Source organism: Alosa sapidissima, chromosome 12 (genome assembly GCF_018492685.1).
Source record: "Alosa sapidissima isolate fAloSap1 chromosome 12, fAloSap1.pri, whole genome shotgun sequence".
NCBI lineage: Eukaryota > Metazoa > Chordata > Actinopteri > Clupeiformes > Clupeidae > Alosa > Alosa sapidissima.
This window is the reverse complement of record NC_055968.1, coordinates 14,823,813-14,846,974: the sequence shown is the minus strand read 5'-3', so window position 1 is coordinate 14,846,974 and position 23,162 is coordinate 14,823,813. Positions and strand designations below refer to the sequence as shown.

The 23,162-nt window shown below is 45.5% G+C and overlaps 1 protein-coding gene across 1 annotated transcript; it reads left to right on the top strand.

Moving 5' to 3' along the window:
• Positions 1 to 7,118: 7,118 nt before the first annotated feature.
• On the top strand, positions 7,119 to 22,914 carry cep135 (centrosomal protein 135). Its single transcript, XM_042056990.1, has 25 exons — positions 7,119 to 7,529; positions 8,051 to 8,199; positions 8,403 to 8,593; positions 8,876 to 9,043; positions 9,237 to 9,466; positions 9,662 to 9,790; positions 10,651 to 10,866; positions 11,550 to 11,615; positions 12,124 to 12,274; positions 12,875 to 13,113; positions 13,350 to 13,505; positions 13,633 to 13,776; positions 14,114 to 14,191; positions 14,912 to 15,063; positions 15,617 to 15,732; positions 15,963 to 16,117; positions 16,618 to 16,673; positions 17,065 to 17,233; positions 17,669 to 17,779; positions 18,896 to 19,081; positions 19,511 to 19,720; positions 20,101 to 20,303; positions 21,471 to 21,575; positions 21,813 to 21,971; positions 22,233 to 22,914. The coding sequence occupies exons 2-25, from the start codon at positions 8,087 to 8,089 to the stop codon at positions 22,252 to 22,254; spliced, it is 3,525 nt and encodes a 1,174-aa protein (XP_041912924.1). The 5' UTR covers positions 7,119 to 7,529; positions 8,051 to 8,086; the 3' UTR covers positions 22,255 to 22,914.
• The last annotated feature ends 248 nt before the right edge of the window (positions 22,915 to 23,162 follow it).

Sequence of the window (23,162 nt, the reverse complement as noted above, 5' to 3'; positions counted from 1 at the left end):
TACAGCGGTTGGGCCTGATATCCCATAACAAACCATCCCTTTTCATGTATTATTGGGCAAATATTACCAATGACGTGTGCATATTTCAGAAAACTATATCTCAACATAAAATAGAAATATACACATATGTGATCTTTACCTAGCCTACTCGCCGTATATTGTAAATATTTTCCCTACTGGCTTACATACAGGAGAATATGGATAGTCTGGGCAATGTAGTTCCTCGTGCGTTCAAATGTGGGTTAAAACACCACCTCCATGGCACTTTGGTCCATGGGGTGGGTTCACATGCTGTATCAGCCAGCTGCACCGTAGCTAGTCTCTTGCGGCTATACAGTCCCTTATGGATGGTGCAGTTTCATTGAGTTGTCTGACAGAAGTTATGGTAATCAGCCCTAAGGGACTCCAATGATCTGCTAGCCCTGACTCTTGGCTGCAGGCCTGAAGCCTGGCTGCTCTTCAGATGCACTGCACTTCAAAGAAACGAGAGATTCCCTCTAGCTGCATGCTGCCAGCGCGGACAAGATTGTGCAGCAGACCGCTTTTAATAATAACAACAGCGATACTCCCACGAAAAACACACTCAAGAAGATATTAGCAATGGGAGTCAGGAAACACATTCCACAGAACACATGGAGCAAGGGGTCAGTATGAATCGGCCAATTCACAGCATCTACGCTTCCTGAAGACACTCTGGTTTTGGTTGTTTTACAATCACACTGTTGTAGTTCAAATTAGGTGTTTCACAAATGTCTGTGTGAGAGTGGTAAAATCACAGCCATGTCTGCATACAGCCTGCCTATCGATAGCTGGGTACGGTTGTCATGCCTTCCGGGTTTAAAAAAGACACATCTCTGAGAGACACACAACTGAATCAGTGTCCAGAGCGGCCATATCACAGTGAAGCTGCTGCATGGCCATAAATTCAAGCCCACTTTTCTTCCCAGCTGAAACACTAGCTGCTGCAGAGGTGCTCCTCGGAGCCATCCTTTGCATTCAATCCAGAAAAATGACAGCTTTGATAAAGGTCAACAACAAACTCCTCTCTGCATTGTGGTCCTTATGCCATTGGATGCTGACATTCCAACTTACGATCACAGCGCGGTTTGCCAATAATAGCCATTGCCTTAGGGACAAATCACAACTTCAGGGGGAAAAAACATCAGCTGTGACATACCCTAGCAGGGAGTGCTGGTCTTTCAGATCATATATCTACACTGTGGATTATATCCCTCCTGAAAGGGGGATGGGGTGGGGGGTGGTACCCAGGCATTTGAAAGTACACCTGTGATTTCATGCTCATCAGTGGCATCAGTGTGAGCTGATCTCTGTATATAAATACACAAAGCTAGCAGAATGAGCCTGTGATTCCACTGAGCGTCGCAGATAAGAATCAGGAGAGACGTTAGTTACAGCTCAGGGGCTGATTAAAAAAACGAGAGATCTTGGGTCAGATCTGGTGATGTAATTACCCTGTGCGTGAATGTAACTGTCTTCCTCATCTTCGTCTTCCTCTTCCGCCTCACTGTCTTTGACTAGTGTCAGTCAGCCAAGCCAGTACACAGTGTTTCCAGACATGTTGTTCTTCCATCATGACGGGGGCATAAACAAACGCAAAGGCTGTGGCTGTGATGAGAGAGCCTCTTTGTGTTTCTGGGACACATACACACTCATCATTTCAAGACGAGGAACAGGAGCAGCACTGTCCACCCATGCTCTCGTGCCGTCATTCACACGACAAAACAAACACGTCGCTCATACTGGCCATGTGTCTCTGTCCGTGCCCTTGTCGCCCTCCCTGGAAGTCGAACGCTCTTCCTCACTAACGTTTTCTGTCCTTCCCATCCTCGTGATTTCTCTTTGTCTCTGTTTTCTTTGGTTCTCTCTCTCCTCACAGATTACAACTTAAAAAAAACAACTGCATTGTCTCCCCTAACTTGTTAAAGCATCAAAAACTCTCTTCATCTAGCTAGCACATTCTTCCTTATTAAATCTTCTCTGATGTGATTGTTCAGCTGCATTACATAATTGCCTTTGTCCCTCTTTTTCTATCACTCCTTCCATCTTCTTCTTCTTTCTCTGCAGCACTGGCTTCCTTCGCCCCCTTTGTTCTGTCTGCCTTGCTTACATTCTTCCACACACTCAAAATCACATTACTGCTCTCTCTCTCTCTCTCTCTGAGGGCAGATTCAGAGGTCTTGTGCGGACAGTGGCAGCTCTGCCAGGGCCCTTCGGCCTGGCTGCTTCAGATGCTTATCTCCTCCTCTCCTCTGGCATGTCTGCTGCTGCGCTCTACGTCGTTACTGTGTCGTCCTCTCGCTCCAGCTGAGTTATGGCCTCTGAGCCCAGAGTGCCTCAGTCAGTTGCAGCCACCTCTGTGACCGTTTGACCAGTCACACACACACACACACACACACACACGCACACACATACACACACACTGCTCTGGGGTATACTGACCATGACCAGAAAGTATGGAGGCATCTGGGTGGACAAAATGTGTGATAGTGTACAGGGAGCATGTATAAAAACATTGCCTGGATGAATAAATCCATATCAACCGATGCATAGAAGACTGAACAAAAGTAGCCAGTCTATACAGCATTTCAGAATGTTTGTAAACAATAGGCATCAAAATACTTCCGGGTGGCAGAACGTGAGTGGCTTCCAGTGACCTGAAGAGATGTTGTTGATCAAAGTTGAAACGATGACAAAACGTGTTGTGTTTGGGGTTGCGCCGCCAGATATACAGCAAAAGGTATAGGGTTTTATCGATTTCCTTCAGAAAAAAAAAAAATGTGGGTGAGGAGGTTAAAGCGAATGGACGTCGTCAAAAGTAGTGCTACAGAGAAGATAGCAAGACTGCCTGCGGAGTAGCCACTTCTAACTTGACTAGCCTTTAGGCTACATCTACTATGACCAAGGTTAGGCACTTCATTTATCTCCTGAATTAGACGCTTCGGCTTTTGCCACCCGAAAGAACGTTGTTGTGACGTCATGGTGAATTGTCATATTTAAGGTGTTAGGGTGAGTAGGGAGAACATCATATATTGATGTGCCTTGTGTGTGATTGTGTATGTGTATGTGTGTGTGTGTGTGTGTGTGTGTGTGTGTGTGTGTGTGTGTGTGCATACCTGTGTGTGTATGTGCATAATATACATTGCCATTTTGAAGGAGGTATATGGCTTAAGCCTTCACTTGGTGTTGTAGACATGTTTCTACTCACACAATGACTTATTGATCTCTGTGTTAATCTGACTCTGTTCTGCCTGGCAACGTTCAGCCAACTGACATACGTTTAAGTGGGTCACTCAGACGGGCCCAGCCATCAACCTTCTACCTTCAGTATAGCTTCTACACGGCAAAGGAATTCCATCCAACTGAATTGAACACCTGTCATTTTATTGAACCCTTTTTCTTTTTTCTGTTTATCATTTGGTGCAACAAACATCAACTAAGCAAATTTGTTTCTAAAATGTATGTGGATTACAAGTTTTGTACATCTAATGATGTACTCACCATTTGTAACTAATGAGAAACTAGGACCAAGGTTTTGCTTTGTTTGATCCATAAAATTATAGCTTCAGTTAGTATTAGTCATATGCAGGTCATTCACATTCACTGAGGCATGCCGTGAATTATACGTGAATTTCTATTTTGTTTTGAGAAAAAGCAATACACCTTGCCAATGACCAGTCCCAAGCTCTTCCGTCTTCTGTTCGAACACACCCCTCTATCCTGGCCCAGCCTCAGACATGTTTGTTTCCCGTCCCAACACCTGTCACACCAGCAGACCACACTTAGGTCAAAGGCAGGAGGCTCTTCCCCTCCACTGGCTTGCTTGTATTGATGCAGCGCTTTTCATCTATTAATATTAATCTCCTCTACCCATGAAATATTAACGTTGGGGCTGGGGAGTGAGGCCTTGAAGCAGTGGGTCACTAGTTCCTTCTGCAAGATTAAAGAATGGATGGAACCTGCTGAATGAAGAGATCACTCCACTACACATGAGAGTAGGCTATGATGAACTGTTCTCTGCCTCTCGTGAGGCTGTTCTTTCAGCCTGAGATGGAGTTGAAGCCACACGTTTTAAAGGTGGCTAAAAGGCAAACTTTTAACTCAGGAAGAGGCTCATTTACATGATTTGCTGTATTTTATTTCTGTCCCCTTTGTCATGTAAAGCTGTGTCAGCTGGTTGATTCTAAGACCAGTTCAATCAATCCATCTATCCATCCATCCATCTGACCACCTGCCTATCTATCTATCTATCTATCTATCTACCTATCTATCTATCCTATATGTCTGTTTGTTTAAGTCTGACTCTCTATCTAACCTCTTCTCTAGAACACTCTAGAACAGTGATCCTATTTTTCTTTTGGAGATGAAACTGTGACCGTGTTGAGTAGCCCCTAAGAGCACCTGTGATGGCAAATATGCTGCCTGATGTCAACAATATACTCTGTCTAATGGGCTCTCAACCACTCCACCTCTAAAAATGCCCTTGATGTTCGGCGTAGGACGTTATCAATGCAGCCTACTCAAAACAGGGAAGTCTGTGGGATTCATAAACTCTCAGAAGCTCAGAACAAGAGCTGAATGAGTGTGAAATTCATATTTCATAAAGAACAGGAGAGGTGGGCTGCTATCCTGAAGGCTTCCAGTTCCTTTAAACCTGACTACTGGCAGCTTATAAAGATATGTGTACATTGTACAGCCCCCCTCCCCCTCCATCAAGGGAATGTGCACCTGAACTGCGTCAGCTATTATCTCATGGATATTTCTGATCTCTCAAATGACGAAGACCCCTTTAGTGAGAGCATGCCTGGGTTCTCGAATATTTGAGACATACAGTTTTTTTTTTTTTTTTTTTGAGAAATCAAAGATGAACATTGGTAGCCATGCAATGACATCCAAGCATGATGTTACTGCTCACATCTTTTAAAACAACAGCATGCACTGTGTGTCACAGGTAGCTGTAGGCTACGTTATGACAGAAAACGTAGCCAGTGATACCCGTGAGAGCATGGGGGTGTCGGCGACACGATGGCTGAGGGGGGCAACATATAACACCCTCAACCAAACGTTATGTTGGCATTATCATTGAAAACGGGCCAATATGGCTGAATCGGAACACTGGTTGAATAGCTTAAATACTAATTATATAGAAGACGCTTGAAATCAGCCTAATGGCAGAACCTGAACCAGATGTTTGGTGGACAATGTCGGTTATAAATGCTAGACAATAACATAATATTAAGCTATGCAGGCTACAATGAAGATTGTATCAGGTTTATAAATCAGGTTTATAGGATGCAGGGGCCTATTTTAAAGAGCAATATAATGCATATAAAATAAAATGTCAATCCTCACATCGATCATCATTGACCTCCTGCAGAGCGCACGTCTGTGTAAAAAAAACGCACAATCCCCTTGTTCTCATACAGAACAAATAGCCTACCAAGGCAAGGTCAATTTTACAAACAAAGCCATCATCATATCAGTTCAAAAATAACAAAATGAAGAATAGAGGTGGTACCTTGGAGATCTTAAGACTGATGAGGTGTTTCTAGGTGTCTGGTAACCCGCGGCTCTCCCCATTCACGCGCAGCTCCCGACCTCCTTTGTGTGTTGCTGATGCTGCGAGCGCTCGCTCTTTTGCCGTCGGACGGACAGGCATGCATGAGCAGTCGTCCAGAGCGCTGACTGCCGCGAGGAGGCTCCGCTTCCCGCACAACTGCACGTGAGCCGGGGAGGGTGTGGCTGATGAGGCCGCTTTTGGCAAAGAAAGCGTCTGCCCGCAGACTCTGCAAAATCACTCGTTTAGCCTACTGAAATGCTCGTGCCAGAAACCATCGACAGGTGATCAGTAACCTGTTCAGTTAGGCTAAAACTTATTTTTTTGGACGTAAGCGAATATGTGCTGATGTCATATAGCCTATGCACAAATAGCTATTCGTCTTTGCACATGGGGCAAGTATCCTACCCCAGTATAACATTTGTGACACTGGTGGACAGATTAAGCCATATGGACCATTTTCTTATTTTGTCCTATGTTTATCCAGCCTAGAAATTGAATCATTCGATTATGTGTAATAAAGGACGCATTGCTACCATACAGGCTACTTTACTGAGGGTTAGGCTACATGCTATTTCTTTCTTTAATTATTTTCTCGCATAAATACTGCTCCATGCTATTTCAAGCATGTAAGCCTACCATATGGCACGATATCTTCATGACTAGCCTACTTCGCTCATGAAGCGGGTAGCCTATAAGTTAGCTCATGAGGCAATTTGGACCATGGAACTCGGAACCAGTGTATCCCAAGTGGTTTCTGAAGGTCTCTACAAATGCATGGGTAGCCTGCCTGTGCTCGAGAAATTCATGAGCCACTGACTGTAAAGAAAAAAATCCTTACATCCTTTTGCACAGTGTCCGTAGGGAGGCGCCAAAGGCCCGCGCGTCACAATGTTAACTACCAGAATGGGTGGTCTTTGTGTTGTTAATTTAGACAGGAAGTTTGATGAAAAAGACTGCGTTTGGTGCGTTTACTGCCTGCATATATTTGGAATCGGAAAGTTGTATGTGAATATAATTATCGTTGAAAAACCCAGGACCCTTTAATAGCCGTCTCCATGGAGATTTGGTGGTACACAGCATAGACATAATATACATAGACGCCGCATTGGCTGCTGGAAACAAGAAATGCGGCCGCCATCTTGGACCGGTCATACTCCTCATTGCGTTGCAGCAGAAAACACAAGATGACAGCACTGTGCAGCATGTTCCTGCTCAAATCGGCGGACCATACTCGGGGGATTTACTTTTCACAAGTAAGATTTAACATTACCGTACTATTGGTTGTATTTTGTATTTTCGAACAATGTGGCCAGTATCATAGCTACATGTATGACCTTTGCAGCAAAAAAAACCGCGTGAAAATCTGTTCGGTATTCAGTGAGATATGATTAATTAAGTGTGCTGACAGCTCATTGCACCGGCCAAACAGATTACACTGAGTGGAGTGGATGACCGGTCCAAGATGGCGGCTCCAAATCTCGTCAGCGCTAGTAGGGAGCAGCGGTCGATGCGGCGTCTATGTATATTATGTCTATGGTACACAGGGTCTGTTAACTTCGGCGCCATTTTCAAACATCTTTACCGCCCAGTGCTCTCCTACAGCAGATGTATCAGTTAAGTTTGTACAAGGACTAGCTTGTGACTAGAACCAAAATCAGATCGTGAGCTGAGCAGCAAAACTAAACTGACTCAAACACTGCATGTTCATCAACTATGTTAGATAAGTGGGTGATGTTGCAAAGTTGACTTTATACAGACAGAAGTTTTGATTACAGTGCCTTCCAAGCCAGACATCACCACGTCAACGTATCAGCCCAAGGAACGTCAACCAAAGTTAAGTGCTAATGTATCCTTCGTCGCATTCGTTTGGATGAAGAAACAACAGAGGAGAAATGCCCCGAAAAGACAGCTGATACTACATTCCCGTCTGAAACACCACTTTATCAGTTTCGTAAGTAACACATTGACTGCAAATAATGTTACAGTAAAGCAAGTATCTTACAAAGTCAAGTTAGCTTGCTAGCGAAGTCTTGTAACATAAACACAAGCCTATTCTGTGCTGTTAGCTTGTTTGGCAGCCTATGTTAGACATTGCTAACATCCCGTAAGACTAATCTACCAGTTTCAAACGTAAAGCTACGCCATAATCAGTTTCTTGACACTGTAGCTACTTGGTTTACGATTAGCAAGTTGGCCAGTGCTAACCAACGCAATTTTTCAGGCACCGTTCTGGTGACCGATTGATTGGCTAACAAAACGTCAAGGCAACCTAATGATGATTTATGGCAACAAACCAAATGACACTTAATGTGTACTCGATCAAGCTGACAAAAGACGGATTTCACGATATTAGGTTATATCCAAACAGTATTTACTGCCACAACAATTAGCAATACAGACATTTTAGTCACTCGCGCGCTAGCTGTTGAGGTTTTAGCAAGATGATATGACACAACTTCAACATCCACACAGAATTGCTGAATTGATTGAATTGACTGTCCAGTAACAATGAGTACCACTGCCGAGAGGAAATTTGTCAATCTAAGGAAACGGCTAGATCAGCTTGGATACAGGCAGCCGCTGGGAATCGATACCTTGCCTCTAGTTGAGAAACTATTCAGGTAAGTTGTAACCCGCTCAATACTCAATATCAGGAGGTTGTTTACAACTACATTTCTTGCTCATTTGTCAGTAAACTGTTCTACAAGGCACTGTTTGTAAGGCAGACTCACAAACAGCAACGTTAACTATGTGGGATTTATTTGACACTTTTCTGTATTTAAATACAGTTGATTGATCCAAATGACTTGCTCGTCTTTTCTAGTGACCTGGTGCACACCACTGAGAGTCTGCGCAATTCCAAGCTCTCAGCCGGCAAGACTGAAAAGGAAAGTCGGAATCTGGACGCTCTCTTGGAGCCCTACAAGACCGAAAATGCACGTCTGGTACGGGAGAACAATGAGCTTCACCTGGGGCTTCTGAAGCTCAGGGAGGAGAAGGACAGGCTCAGCAGAGGTATGTAGTGAACAACACCTCAACCAATTGAACCATGTTCAACAAGAATCTGACTTCCTGTTAAGGAAGTCTCTCTCCCCATCATACTGTTGGTTACATACTGTAATATGTGATGCCTTTTGCTAATGAAAGTGTCAGCTGTGTCAAGTGCATTTCCATGAGCACTGACAGCCTGCTGCGCTTTGCATCTGGCAGTGCTGTAATGCATTGTGCATTGCAAATCACAGAAATTGTAGTGGGATTGAGGTCATCTGGGTCTTACACAGAGTTTCTCCCTGACAGAGCTGAAGGCCTACATAAGGAAGCTCGACCATGAGACGTCAGACCTGAAATTTCTTAACAACCAGTATGTGCACAAGGTGCGCTCCCTGGAGAAGGAGAACATGGTTAGGACGGAACGCATTCAGCAGCTGCAGGAGAAGAACATGCAGGCTGTGGTGCAAACGCCAGGTCTGCCCACTAACCCTCATAAAACACAGCCCACCGTCAAACACAGCCATTTACAGAGCCTTTTAGCTCCACAAACTAGTGTAGTACTACCAGATGTGTATAAGGTCAAATGTATGTCCTTGACAGTGCTTTGTGTTTGAAATGCTCTCTATCACAGTTAGAAGTGGACTGACTCTAGTCTATGTTTGGACAGGAGGAAAAAAGCGCAACATTCCTTTCAGACGGCAGCGGATGCAGATAGATGAGCTCTTGCCTCCATCCTTGGGTCCCACGCCGGCAGTGGTGGCGCAGCCTGATGACCCGTACATCGCTGACCTGTTACAGGTGGCCGACGACCGTATTCAGGAGCTGCAGCAGGACGTCAATAAGCTCCAGGTGGACCTGGAGAGAACGCAAGCGGGAATTAAACACCTCAACACTCAAGTATGCAATCCAACACCCATACCTCATAATATGTCCATAAAATATCTTGCATGATACTTAGTAGTACAGCATTGCTGTATTATAGCATGGAATTATGAAATGACAGACACACACGCATACACACATACATACACATATACATACAGTATGTACTTACCAGAAAAAGTAGTTGAGCTGACTGTTGTTTACTACCAGGTGGAGGAGCGGGACAAAGAGATTGAGCGTCTGAATCGTGCCCTGGATGGAGGGCGCCCTTACGATGTCATCTCCCTGGAGGCCCAGAACATCAGCAACGAGAAGCTCATCGCTCACCTCAACCTGCAGGTACCAACTTTGTTGTTGTTGTTGTTTATGCACCTTTGCTTACAGTGCGTCTGTAAAGCTCTGCATGAACTGGCAGGGAATGGATTTGAACTTTTAGCTGACACAGAAGGTACTAAGCAGCTTGTTGGCAACAGCACATGTGAAACTCGGGCAGCTGAAACCTCTCCGTTTGCTGATCCCACATGGCCTTCAGAAGGCTCATTCAGTGGGCAAGCCAATGCCACGCTCTCATCACGCATGCCGACGACAGAGCCAAAATCCCAGCAGTCTCACTACACATGACCATGGGAGGTGATGGCATCGAGCGCCATCTGGTGGCAAAGAGCAGCCACTTCTGAGGTAGAAGCTCAGATCTGGCTGCATTTGGCTGCTAGTCAAAAGAGTCTTGTGCAAAACACTGAACCCCCCAGCTGTTCCTAATGGCAGTAAAGATAAACTTACAATATCACTTGCAATATCCCTAAACCCACAGCACCCTGTGGGTTTAGGGGTCTCAGTTCTGTCTGCTGTGATTTGACAGATTGACTAGGATGAGTTCTCAGCACTTGAACTTAAAAAACTCTCCTAAGTTGCCTAGGCTTGATTATTGTTTCTCAATTATTCATTTTGGATAAAAATGTAGTAATGTGGATGAATAAATGTAAATGTAAATGTGAAATGGTCTTTGAGGATTCTCTCTGCTGGACTTACTTTCTACACAACCATGCAGCTAATGAGGGTCCTGTAAACATAACATAATCATAACAAATACAACAGAAATGAATAAAGAAAACATAAACAAATAGATTTATTATTGTATACTCCTGTGATGCTGATGGCACGTTGTCTTTGTTCTGACCCCTGTTTGGGGCGCCCTTTAGATAGAGTACCTGCAGGAGACCAACCGCACGCTGGAGCAGAAAGTGCAGGGCCTGCAGCAGAGGAAGGCGGACGCCAGTGCAGAGGCGGCCAACCTGAGTGTGCGCAACCAGGAGCTGTGCCAGGAGCTCACCCACATCGACAAGCTGGCCCAGCAGCTGGAGAAGGACAAGGAGCTGGTGCTGGAGACGGCCGACGAGGAGCTGGAGGAGGCCAAGGTAACGTTTTCCCGACCTGTGGGCATCTAGTGTGGTGTAGGGAAGGAGGGAAGAGGGGGTTGATTCTTATAATCTGTGGAGCAGGGCCTAAAGTTGGCTCGATGGTATTTTAAGCCCCCACCGTCAACTTCAAGGCAGCGCTGTGACCGTTGACTTCAAGGCACCTAACTCTAACCTTATCCCTAACCCTAACCCTAGTGCCTTCCATGCAGCACTGCCTGGAAGACGATGTTGGGGGCGTAAAACGCCAAACACCTTAAAGTTGTCACACACTGAGCTGGAATTCAAGCATGGTTCAGGCTCTCTAATATTTGAAAATAGATAATTCTACATATTGGCTTTGGGAAAAAAATGTCCTTGCTTTTTAAGACCTGTGTGGAGTGAGTAGAATAGAATTGAGGGGAAGGAGTACTGTTGCAAACACATTGAGCTCACAAGGGGTATATTCATTTTAATATTCACTATTTGAATGTTTTGGTCATATTTGATATGAAGTACGTTTTGTCTCTCTGCGGGAAACTCATGCATATTTAGGGAAGAAAAGTCCTTGAGAGTATCAAACAAAACAGTCCTTTTTATTACTTAAGTGTCAGTGTATGACCCTCTTCTGAGCATAAGGCCACTGTGGACAGGTGTCCATGCCCCAGAGGTCCTGCTGATCGTTCTCTGTTCCTACCCTTCAGAGGGAGCTCCTGAGGCAGCAGGGCGTGATCGAGGACCTGGAGAAAGTCGTCTCCAAACTGAAGAGGGTATGTCTGTGTCCACCGGTGTCCTGCCGCTCGGATGCTGTCATGTTAAATGGTGTGTGAAACGCGCCATCTGGCCACGCATGCAGGCCGCGTCAATACAAAGAGATCTCAATATTATCTGTGGGTCTCGATGAAGTGTAAGAGATAACATTGGGATTAAAAGTCATTGTTCATGTATATGTGTCCTATAGAAGCAGTCTTAGCAAGAGTGGCAAAATGATGAAGTGAAGTATTTTCATATGAAGGAATAGCATGCTCTACTGAAATCTAGAGTTGTATGTTTAGCAGGTTAATGTATTAAAAACATGCCATGCATGAGAATAACAGGGATTTTTATTTCCTAGTTGCATTTGAGTGGAATTCCCCTCTAAAGCATCTTATTGGCTAATCTGAGCAGTGGCTTAGTTTAACCTCACTTGCTCACTACTGGGCAGAGAGTCTGCTGCCCTCTGATTGGTTGTCAGAGGTCCTGGCAGGCGGCCCTAAGCGCTGTGATTGGCTGTGGCAGGACTTACTGGAGGGCGAGCACGATAAAGACCGCGTGAGGGACCAGCTGGCCGACTCCAGGGAGCAGAATGAGAAGATGGAGGGCTTGCTGAATTTCCTGGAAGAGGAGAAGAGGAGGCTCCAGGACAAACTGGAGAAGATGACCCTGGCTGGTGAGCAGTGGAGGCCCCCAACCCCACCTTATCCCCCTGCCCATATAGCCTGACACCTGTAGCTGCCCATTGGCTATTATGTTCATTTTGCAGGTGTACTGAGGGGGAAAAAGCAGTTTGTATTAAGGGGCTAGAATAGCATCTCCTCACAAATGTCTGTCCATATCATAATTCAGATTGAATGCTGTATAAGAGATTTGCTTAGTAAATGAGAGCGGAAATATTAAGACATATTGAGAGCATCACACTACCCCCCCCCCCCCCCCCCCTTTTATGTGAATAAGAAAAGATGTTGTTGCTTGTTGAGACTTTCTAACTTGGAACACATTAATCCTATTAAGATGAATCCTTCTAACTCTAAAATAAGAATAATACTCTGTAATATAACGTCCATATGAAGTTGCAGTGTTATTAAATGTGCATAGCCCATATGAACTGAGCTCATAAATTCTGTATTCTGTATAAATTCTGTATCTCTATCTAGTTTTTTTTTTTATCTTTATGTAGGTTTTTTTGTTTTGTTTCCCCTTTGATTTGATACTGTGACCTTGAGCTTGGAAAGTCACTGTAAATGAAATTCCTGGCTGTTGTCGTTTCCAGAGAAGGACCTTGTTCTGGAGCTGGAAAAGATGCGCATGCGTTACGGCATCTGCGGAAAAGACCGCTCGCCCTCCCGCCTGGACGCCTTCGTCAAGAGCCTGGAGGAGGAGCGGGACTACTACCGGCAGGAGGCCGAGAAGTACCGGCGGACCCGCGGGGGTGGGGGCACCAGCCGAAGCCCCTCCCTCAGCCCAGCCAGGGGCAGGAGCCCCAGGACCAGGTCAAGCTGGCATGGACGGGTAAGGAAGTCCAGTAGCACACCCTCACACAAAATATAATATATTACAAGTGTTGATGTAGATGCGCACACATGCAGGAAAGGAGTATAAAAAAACAAAGTAGTCATTTGTCTGTACAATTATTCATCTATTTCTAGGAAGTTAGACATTTTGCAGACAGTTTACTCTTTGCGTGCGTGCGTGCGTGTGTGTGTGTGTGTGTGTGTGTGTGTGTGTGTGTGTGTGTGTGGGCACAGGGGGACAGTGGGGAAGTGGACATCTTCCGTGTGGTGAAGGAGAGAGACGACCTGCAGGCTGTCCTGCTGGGCTTTGAGAAGCACATGGAGGAGATCCAGACCAAGGTCAAAGCCCTGACCTCCGAGAGGGACCAGCTCAGTGCACAGTACCAGCAGGTGAGGGAGGACAGTCAACATGCCATTTGGACATACTGGCTCGGAACAGTATCTAGATGGTATTGAGAACATTAACAAGTGTGAATGTTTCTGTGTTTTTTTGCTGTGTGTGTGTGTGTGTGTGTAGATTCAGGAAGAGCTCAGACGCGTGCGGCGAGAAAGCGGTACGTCTCCCGAGCTGCAGCAGCGACTGCGAGAGGAGAGGGAGCAGGCAGACGCAGAGCTGCAGAGGATGACGTCGGAGAGAGACACACTCAGGGAGAGACTCAAGGTGCGTCTGGGGCAGGGGTGTGTTTCCTCAGTCAAATAGAATTGGTGCCATTTCACTTGGTTGCGTGCGTGCGTGTGCGTTTGTGTGTGTGTGGGCACAGGGGGACAGGGGCCTGGTGATAATTGTGTGAATTCAGAGACACAGTGGTGTGTAAAATGCGGTCAGAATACAGGGATGTCTTCAAGGATTTGCTACTTATAATTCTGTAAATAATTTCTAAAATGCTTCACTTCTCAAAAGCAGCATAGTGAGTGAATGTTCAGTACTATGTCGGGGTCCATATTTTCAAAGATTATGTTAATTTTCCCATGTAACAAATCTTTGTCAAACTGTACAGGTTGCCCAGACGACTGCTTTGACAGACAGGGAACAGGAGGAGAGGAGGATATTGGACCTGGAGAGCACCATTCAAACAGTAATATCCATCAGATATTCACAATAAACCATATATTTCTTTAAGTAGTTGCTTTTAGCAGTTCTACTGCACTACAAGATAATATGATCATATAACCTTACTCTTCACATCATATGGGTCTTGCTTAATATGTCATTTTACATTTATTTGTAATTTGTAACACTAATTCAGAAAGTTTGCACAAATAAGGCCAGGGGTGTTCAGGCAAGTCAGTGTCAGCCGTTTCTTCCATCCTTTCCATCGATTTATGTAGTGCTAGGCATGAGCATCCTCAAAATGCTGCAGCGGGCTTGTGATGAATTCCATGTACCGCACAATGGTCCAACAAATCTCAACAAAACCGAAAGATGTTCAAGGCAAATCGCGCACTGAGCCCTGATTTGTTTTATTCGCTTTGGTAAAAAGGAATGACAAGTTTCACTAAATGTGAATTAAGAATTTTCACTTTGAAATGTATTAGAGTCATAGTATAAAGTCTCACCCAATAGAAAGACTTTGGTAAAGTACAGAACAGATACATTAATAAGTTACTTAAGTACAGTTACGAATTACTACTTAGTTACTGTTCACCACTGCAAACAGTGCCATCTTCTAAATACCATAAATGAGCCCATCATCAGACTGTCCAGCTACTACCATGGTAGAGTGCCTGAATAATAATCAGTGCACTGTCAGTACCTGTACCTGTATAATATTCAGTGCTTGTTTGTGTGTTTGCAGTTGGAGCGCGAGCGCATGGACCTGCGTGTTCAAGTGAGCATGCTCAAACAGAGGGCGGAGACAGTGGAGGCCGAGCTAGGCGCTCGCACCTCAGTCATGGTGCAGAGTGCCGAGGAGACCGCCCAGCAGAGGGCTGAGAGTGGGGCGCTCAGGTGTGTGTGCGTACGTGTGTATTAGTGAGTGAGTGTATCACTCTGTTCCAATCCGCTTACTTCTGTCAGTACATTTTCATGCAGTGCACTGTGGGCACTATGGTCTTACTGGTGTAGTTGACAGGGTCGTGTCGTCTCAAATCGAGCACCAACTGTGTGCACTTGGCGTAAAAAGATGTGTATATCTGGTTATTAGCTTTACTGCTTGCTTGAGTAGCCCAACTTTGTTTATTCATCTTCCGCTCTAAAAAAGTAAGATTCTTGAACGCTACACGGCTGCTCTGAAGTCATTTGATCGGTATATTTTACCATTCATTATATACAGTAGTAAGTCATGGAAATTCATTATTTTGTCAGGGAAAAGTCATGGAATTTTACATTTGACTTAGAGTGGGAACCCTGTCACGTGTTTGATTAGCCCACTAATTACACAAATATTTCTATAACTCCGATCAAAGTGAGAGGTGTCTATCCATTAATTAAGGGGTTATACCAACATTGTGTGTGTGTGTGTGTGTGTGTGTGTGTGTGTGTGTGGGGGGGTGGGGTTCAGGCTGCTACAAGAGCAGATGGAGCAGTCTTTGTCTGACGTTCAGCACAGGCTGTCGGTGAAGACCAGTGAACTGCAGGCTGCCCATCAGAAGATCGAAAGACTGGAGGACCGCATCAGTGAGTTTTACACACACACACACACACGTCCCTCAGTATTATTATAATGCATGCCTGAGGAGTGGTTTTTATGTTTTGGATATGGGTTTTTGTACACCTGTATGGTGGAAAGTGAAACTAAACATTGTCTACTGTGTGTGTGTGTGTGTGTGTCTGTGTGTGTGTGCCTATCTGTGTGTGTCGTATATGTGTGTGTGTGTGTGTGTGTGTGTGTGTGTGTGTGTGTCCAGGTGATCTGAGTCACCATGGCTTGTCTCAGAAGGATGAGGTGAGCGTGCTACAGTCAGCCCTGGCCACTCTGGACAGGGAGAAGGACTCGCTGCAGGACACCGTGGACCAGAAGACCGAGACCATGGCTCTGTTGCAGGACGAGCTGCACAGCAAGGTAGTGCTCAGCTCACAGGGCAACACGTTCTTTTAGTTCAGCTGGTAGAGTGAGCAACGCAGTCACAGGCTCACAGCCAGGCCACACTGAGCTCGGAGCAGATGCAGAACGTTTACAGAGCACATGTTGCAACGCTACACTTACACTATAATCGCTACACATACACTATTATCACGGAGAGTATCATGTGTACACCAGACTGTATACTCCAGAGCGTATACATCAGTCTTTTATTTGTATTTTTCCACGGGACATGCTCTCCACAAAGGTGCCCATCCAGTCTCTGTTAAGTGTAGCTCGGTAATCAGTACCCAAGGAGCACATACGTCCATGTAAATCTGTGTCTGTTCTGTATTGAATTATTATTTGCTTAATGAATATATGTGAAGTGAACGCTTCCTTGAGGCACAGCGTAAATTGTGATTTAAGAGTTCTGGGAAGAATGGTGGTGTTTTTGTTTTTCTGAGTAGGGAACTAATTGCGCCATTCTACTCCCACAGGAGAAGACCTTGAAGGAAGTGAGACTCACTGTTGCCGATATGGAGAACTCACTAGAGTAAGTGTCTATGTTTAGTATTTTCTCAGCAAAACTGGATGCTTTTGGACCTTTCCCAAATTGGTCAGCGGTGCAGTTTGTTTTTGTTATAGATAAATTACTTATTGGCACATAATTCTTCATGAGTGATGAAAACTAACCAAACACATCTGTCACAGTAGGTATGACATTAGTTATTTGATTTGTACACTGAAGTGCATACAAATGGAAGCATTCGCATACTCCAGTAGACATGGTCAAAATGTGTCTTAGAAGCTACCGGGAAGAGAAATATGATTTTGCAATGTTAAACCATAACGTGTGTGTGTGTGTGTGTGTGTGTGTGTGTGTGTGTGTGTGTGTGTGTGTGCGCGCGTGTGTGTGTGTGCGCACACACTTGTAATCCCTGCAGCCAACTGAAGGGGGCACTGAGCAGCCGTGAGCGGGAGATCTCCAGTCTGCGCAGGCAGCTGGACTCTAGCCAGGAGGAGCTGGCAGCGGTGGGCCGCGACCGAGAGATCGCCCTAAGAGAGAACCGGAGACTGCAGGACGACCTGGCCACCATGACCAGAGAAAACCAGGTCTGTAGACTCACCTTATCTCACTGTCACATATGCAAACATGGGGTCATATAACAAAAATCAGCAGAAGATGTACCCGGAGGAGCATTTCTGGCAGATTTACAGATGAAGTCCATTTCCTGATTGACAGTGCAGACACACCCAGATATATCAAGATAATAGCAGTAACTACAAGATCAACCGGACACACACACACACACCGAACGCACGCACACACACACGCACGTACACATGTGCCCACAACACTTTCACTCACACCCATAACACATGGTAAGAAATAGCAAGTATGAGATTAGCACTGGAAATTCACACAGGAACTGATAAGTAATACAGGAAATGAGGCTGTATATTCCAGCTTCCACACGATCCCCTGCTTACCTGTGGCACCCCCCAACTACTTGTATGCCTTGCTCTGCTCTGCTCTGTGTTGTCCAGGCTGTGCATGCTGAGATGGAGGAGGCCTTCCACGAGAAGGACGAGCTGAAGATGAGGGTCCAGTCCTACATCTCTGAGGTGGCACGCATAGAGAACCTCATGGCTGCCAAAGTAAGATCACTAATAAAGCCCAAAGAAACCCCCTGCATTTGAAGTGGTTTGGTTGGAACATCTGTGAAAGACACTGCATAGTGGCATGATGTGGTAAACAGTAAGCATTGTCTTGATAGTCAGTGGTATAACACTCCAGAAGTGAGCTTATTGCTGCCACTAAAACCTTAACACATTCACAGAAGTCAGGAACTTATGCTGCATTCCATTTGCATCGTCCGAGTTGGAAAGTGGGAAATCTCCCAGCTGTCTTGGGTCATTTTACCGAGACACGCCCCCTTTTGGTCGTAAAATCAACTGTCCCTCTCGGGCCTCCTGAGAGTACACCGAGGAGAACCTTACGACTTGACAAACAAAGATGGCTGTGCCCGTAATTGATGGTAGTTGAGATGTAGTTCTTTGTATTTTTACTACGTTGGCCATTTTAATGCCGATTTTAAATGCTCTTACACACTTGATTACATTACTGCTTTAATCCGGTCAACAATGTATGTATTGCATGGTCTTGCTGTGCGCACAATACAATGTAAAGTTTTGTTTTGTTCGAGCTGGTTTGCTAAAGAGGCTAATGTAGCTAACAATAACAATAACAAGCCTGCTACTGCTACTACTCCTTGTTGCTCGAGAAAAATACGACAACACTTGTTGAAATTGAAGCTGGAATATGAACGCAAGTGTGAATCATCCCATAGCTTGTTTAGATGAGCCACAAGCTTGCCCTCGTGTTCTAGGCAAGTGCCCAGCACTACCGAGACAGCTGCTACCCTGGTGGCGTCCATGTTCTTCCCCACAAAGACAAACGAGAACGCTATGAGTGCTACATTACGTCACGTTTGCGTGTAGCGCAACCTGGGCGGGGTAGTGTACGATACAAATGGGTTGCAGCATTAGGCCTTGGTCATGTATATTGTTAATGAGGCTATGTGATGTCTTGACTCATTTCCCTTCTCCTCCCGACTTTTACTTGCTGTAGTAATTTACATTCTCACAATCTGAAGTTTGTATTTTTTCATGATTTCCCAAAGAGGGATATTAATTATGTCGCAAATGGTCTTCCAGATGTTCAGCTATCTGTGCACACACCCATAATGGTGGTGTTGTGCTCCTGTGTTCTAGGAGCTGGAGAACCGCGAGATGCTGGAGCGGTTCCGCATGGCCCACACGCAGGCGGAGGAACGGGAGGCGCAGCTGCAGCAGGCCGAGGGCGTGACCAACTCCATCCGCCTGGAGCTGCTCTCCGCAGACACGGAGCGCAGGCACCTCCGCGAGAGAGTCAGCCACCAGGAGAGAGAGATCCAGGAGGTGTGAGAGAGAGAGAGAGAGAGAGAGACAAACAGAGAGAGAGAGAGAGAGAGACAAACAGAGAGACACTTAACACATTTTTGGATGCAGCACATTTGTTGTTAAGACCCTCTTCACCCTTTTGACACGTCTTGAAATTAAACCCAAATAACAGTAATCTATAAAAACAATATTTATTTCAGCTGAAGGTCTGAAAGCTTGTGTGTGCCTCTGAGCCTAACGCTAATAAAAAGAGAATATCTCTGCAGTGCTGTGCAGGCTGTTCATAAGCCTTGTTCAGAAAAGCCTTTGGGGACACATTACCACATTTAACATTGGCATTGGAGCCCCTTTTCAACTAAAATAAATGTGCCCCTTGTAGCTTTAATCTCCGAGCTGTGTCAAATTGCTGTTGGTGTTTCTCTGTGTCTCTCTCCGCTCCGTGTGTAGCACATGAGCGCTCTGCAGGCGTACGAGGCTCAGGTGTCGTCTCTGGCCCGAGGCATGTCGCGCCTGGAGGAGGAGATGCAGCTGGCGCGGGGGGAGAAGGGCTCGGTGGTGGCCGACTTGGCCGCCGTCAGGGAGCTCTGCGTCAAGCTGGACTCCAGCAAGGAGCTGACCGCACGCCAGCTCACCGCCAAGAGCATGGAGCTGGAGAGGGTGAGACACACGCACACATACTAACACACACACGCACACATACAGACATATGCATATATGTGGTACTCAGTGTACACTAACTTATACAAATACATATATAACTGTTTTGTTGAGTATGCAATTATATGTCTACAACCCCATTTTCAGAAAAGTTATATAACGAAAAACAGAACATTTTAATAGGACATAGACCAAATATTAAATGTTTAAACTGAGAAAAAGTACTATTTTATGAGGGGGAAAAAGGCTAAAAAAAAAAGCTTGAATTTGGTTGTAGCAACACGTCTCAAAAACGTTGGGACATCACCATGTTTCCTACTGTGCTATGCAGTGTTGTGGTATCCTTGACCACGGTGCCCTTTGACCCACATTTCCCTCAGGTGTTGGGGGAGCTGGAGGACGTGCGTTCGGAGGGGGAGCTCCTGAAGAAGCAGCTGGCCAGCGAGCGCCTGACGGTGCGCAACCTGGAGACGCTGCTCTCCACCAACCGGCAGAAGGAGTTCCAGACACACCTGAGCTCCAGCGAGAGGGAGGCGGAGCTCAAGCTGCTCAAGGACCGGCTGGCCCTCGCCGACAGCAAGACGTAAGCCCGGGGGGGGGGGGGGGGGGGCAGGGCAGGCAGGGCAGGCAGGGCAGGCAGTCAGGGGTCACGGGTCACGGGTCACGGGTCACAGGAACCAGTGTGGGATAACACAGGAGGGGTCCAGATAACACAGGAGGGGTCCAGATAGTGGAGTGCATCTCTGGGCTATTAGGTACGTCGGCTTCGCTTTATTTATGCCTTCACAGAGACTTGGTTGCTGATCAGCTTCTGTGGCACATGGAGGTTAACATCTTATCCGTATTTTCATCCGTACCTGTAATACAAAGCACATCGAGTTGCTTCTGCGTATGAAATGTGCTTTATAAATAAACCTGCCTTGTCTTGCTATGGCAGCAGAAACCGAGTGGGCTAAAAAAGCAGCGTTAGCATTTCACAGTGAGAGAAGTGGAGACAGTCAGTATGTAGGATTCTCAAAAAGTGTACTGGGAGACTAGGGGGAGACTAGGGGGAGACTTCAAAGAGACAGAGAGAAAGAGACAAAAGTACATCCATTCAGAGGATGAACTGCAGCAGAGGGAAGGATAACAAGGGACCCATAGTTAGGACTTCTCTCCCCCTTATACGTTAGTGTGAGCTGGTGGGAGGAAGAAAGGGAGACTGTGCATGTCTGTGTTTTAATGTCTTCTTTTGTCTGCATAATTACAGACAGTAGTATGCATATAGCTGTATTTAATGTAAACCCAACGGGGTGAAATAACATGTGCTGTAGACATCAATGGCAAATGCTTACTGTATGTTTCTATGGTGACATACTTGTGGTCTAAGTAGTACCTTCAAGGTAAAGTTGTTATTCTAAGCAATGACCAAGTAGTATGATCATATTTAACAGTATCCCTGGAGCATGTACATTACATTAACCAATCCTAAAGAAGGTATGCTATTGAAACACAGTATTCTGCAAAGCTTGATGATATTTATTTTTATAATCTTAGCTCCATGGTTAGTCATAATGATATTGGGTCATGATGAGGTGGAAGGTAGGCTGAGCCTGCTATAAAAGGGAGTCCTTTACTGACAAGCAAATCATAGGCTTGCATTTTGTGCAGTAAATCTTTCATAGACCCTTGCTTTGTTGAAAGGGTAATTGGCGAGTTCTATTTGAGTGGTAGTCTCACAGAGGGTGTGTGTGTGTGTGTGTGTGTACAGGGCGGGTCATGCCAGGGAAGTCTCTCAGCTCCGGGGGAAATTGTCCCAGCTGCAGACGGAGATGGACGTTCTGAAGAGACAGCTGACCACCGAGCGCTTTGAGAGGTCTGTCCATCACCCCTCTCAAAGCCCTTCTGCTCACCCACAATGCACTGCACCTCATTAGTTTTGCACATTTCCTAATATTTAGTTAAGTATGTCTGCTAATTCCAGTGCTAAAAGTTCTCAGCCACCATCATTCTAGCAGCTTTGACTGACCATTTCTAATCACTGCAGGCACAGAATTTTTTCTTGCTTTGAGCCCTGAAATTTCTTGAAGTGATCCTCTGTCTGTTGCCCCAGGGAGAGGGCCGTGCAGGAGATGCGCAGGCAAGGTGTGTCCTTCTCCTCTCTGAGAAGCTCCTCCCCTCTGAGCACCTCGCTGAGTCCCCGCCCACTCTCCCCTGAGCGTTCCTCCATCCTCCGCACGCCTGATCGAACGGCCGACAAACCGCTAGACAAGTAAGCCTTTTGAAGACTCCCACCTAAACGTCCCTCCTGGACAAGACATGACCCAGAGTAAATGCCCAGGTGCCTTTTGGAGTGACCTACATACATATTCTGTAGAGCAGGGGCTCTTGTAGAGATTGTATTTACTGACCGGTTGTACTTGCATCTTGGAATAATTTTAAACAGCTATCTCCCTCTCAGGCACAAAGAAACTGTTGAACTCTTTTTTTAATTTTTTTTTATCTGATTTAATGTTCTGCCTTTTTTCCCCAGAAGCGTGAGCTTCAAAGAGTGAAAACCAGGAGCCAAACCTCAGGAAACGAAAAGAACGTTAAATTTATACTTGAAATGCGGAACTGGGGCCCTCTGAAGTGATCTCCCGCCAAGCCATGATTGTCCACCCAAACACGAGGCACATTCTGGTGGCCAACCAAAACCCACTCCTGAGGTGATGGAGGCCTCTCCACTCCTGCTCCATCAGAAAGGCAGCTCAGCGGGAGGGTTGCAGTGGCTCAATCATGCCGAGTGCCTACTAGAGCGCATCACCTTTTGCACATGAATGTCAAATTATGTGTGTCGTTTGAAGGAATCAAAGCAGTGGCACTAATTGTCTACCGTAGTGTGAATATGTGTATTTCTTTTATAAATAAGAATTCTATATTTGTTAGACGTATTTGTACTTAACTGTCCGTCTTCAATGAACTGATCCTAATCTTTTGGGGTCTTGCTTTTAATTATACCACTTATTTGGCTACTGTGTGCATAATAGCATGACTTACCAAATATGTTGCCATACCTTATGCTACTGGCCAGTTTGTATCAGATGGCAGTACGGAGTTGAATACTTCAGAATTGTTTGTTATTTAATTTTATTTTGTCTGGGTGCACATGAAGTGGTTCTATGGATCATCTTTATCATTAATTTATTCTGTGTGAATAAAAAGCATTCTTCGTTTCCTGTAGTTTGTGTGGTTTTATAACAAGAAGGTTATTTCTTTCGTTGTCTACGGTAATCTAAGTCAGGACGAGGAAGAGGCTTCTTCTGGCGAAACTCATTTCTGCTGAGCACACAGCTTTTTTGGGCTGGGTTGGCAACACCCAGTGTTTGGGTATTTAACTGAGGCACCGCCAGTTCTTGCAAAATTCATTCCACATGAATGCTGCTGGGGCTACATTGAGGTCGGATTGACAAGCCTGCAAAGC

What these genes read in the sequence shown, in the direction of transcription:
- cep135 (XM_042056990.1), top strand. Translation starts at nt 8,087, where the DNA reads ATGAGTACCACTGCCGAGAGGAAATTTGTCAATCTAAGGAAACGGCTA. An exon ending in GGCTGTGGTGCAAACGCCAG is followed by an intron (nt 9,044 to 9,236) that starts GTCTGCCCACTA and finishes ATGTTTGGACAG; the next exon opens with GAGGAAAAAAGCGCAACATT. An exon ending in CACTCAGGGAGAGACTCAAG is followed by an intron (nt 13,777 to 14,113) that starts GTGCGTCTGGGG and finishes CAAACTGTACAG; the next exon opens with GTTGCCCAGACGACTGCTTT.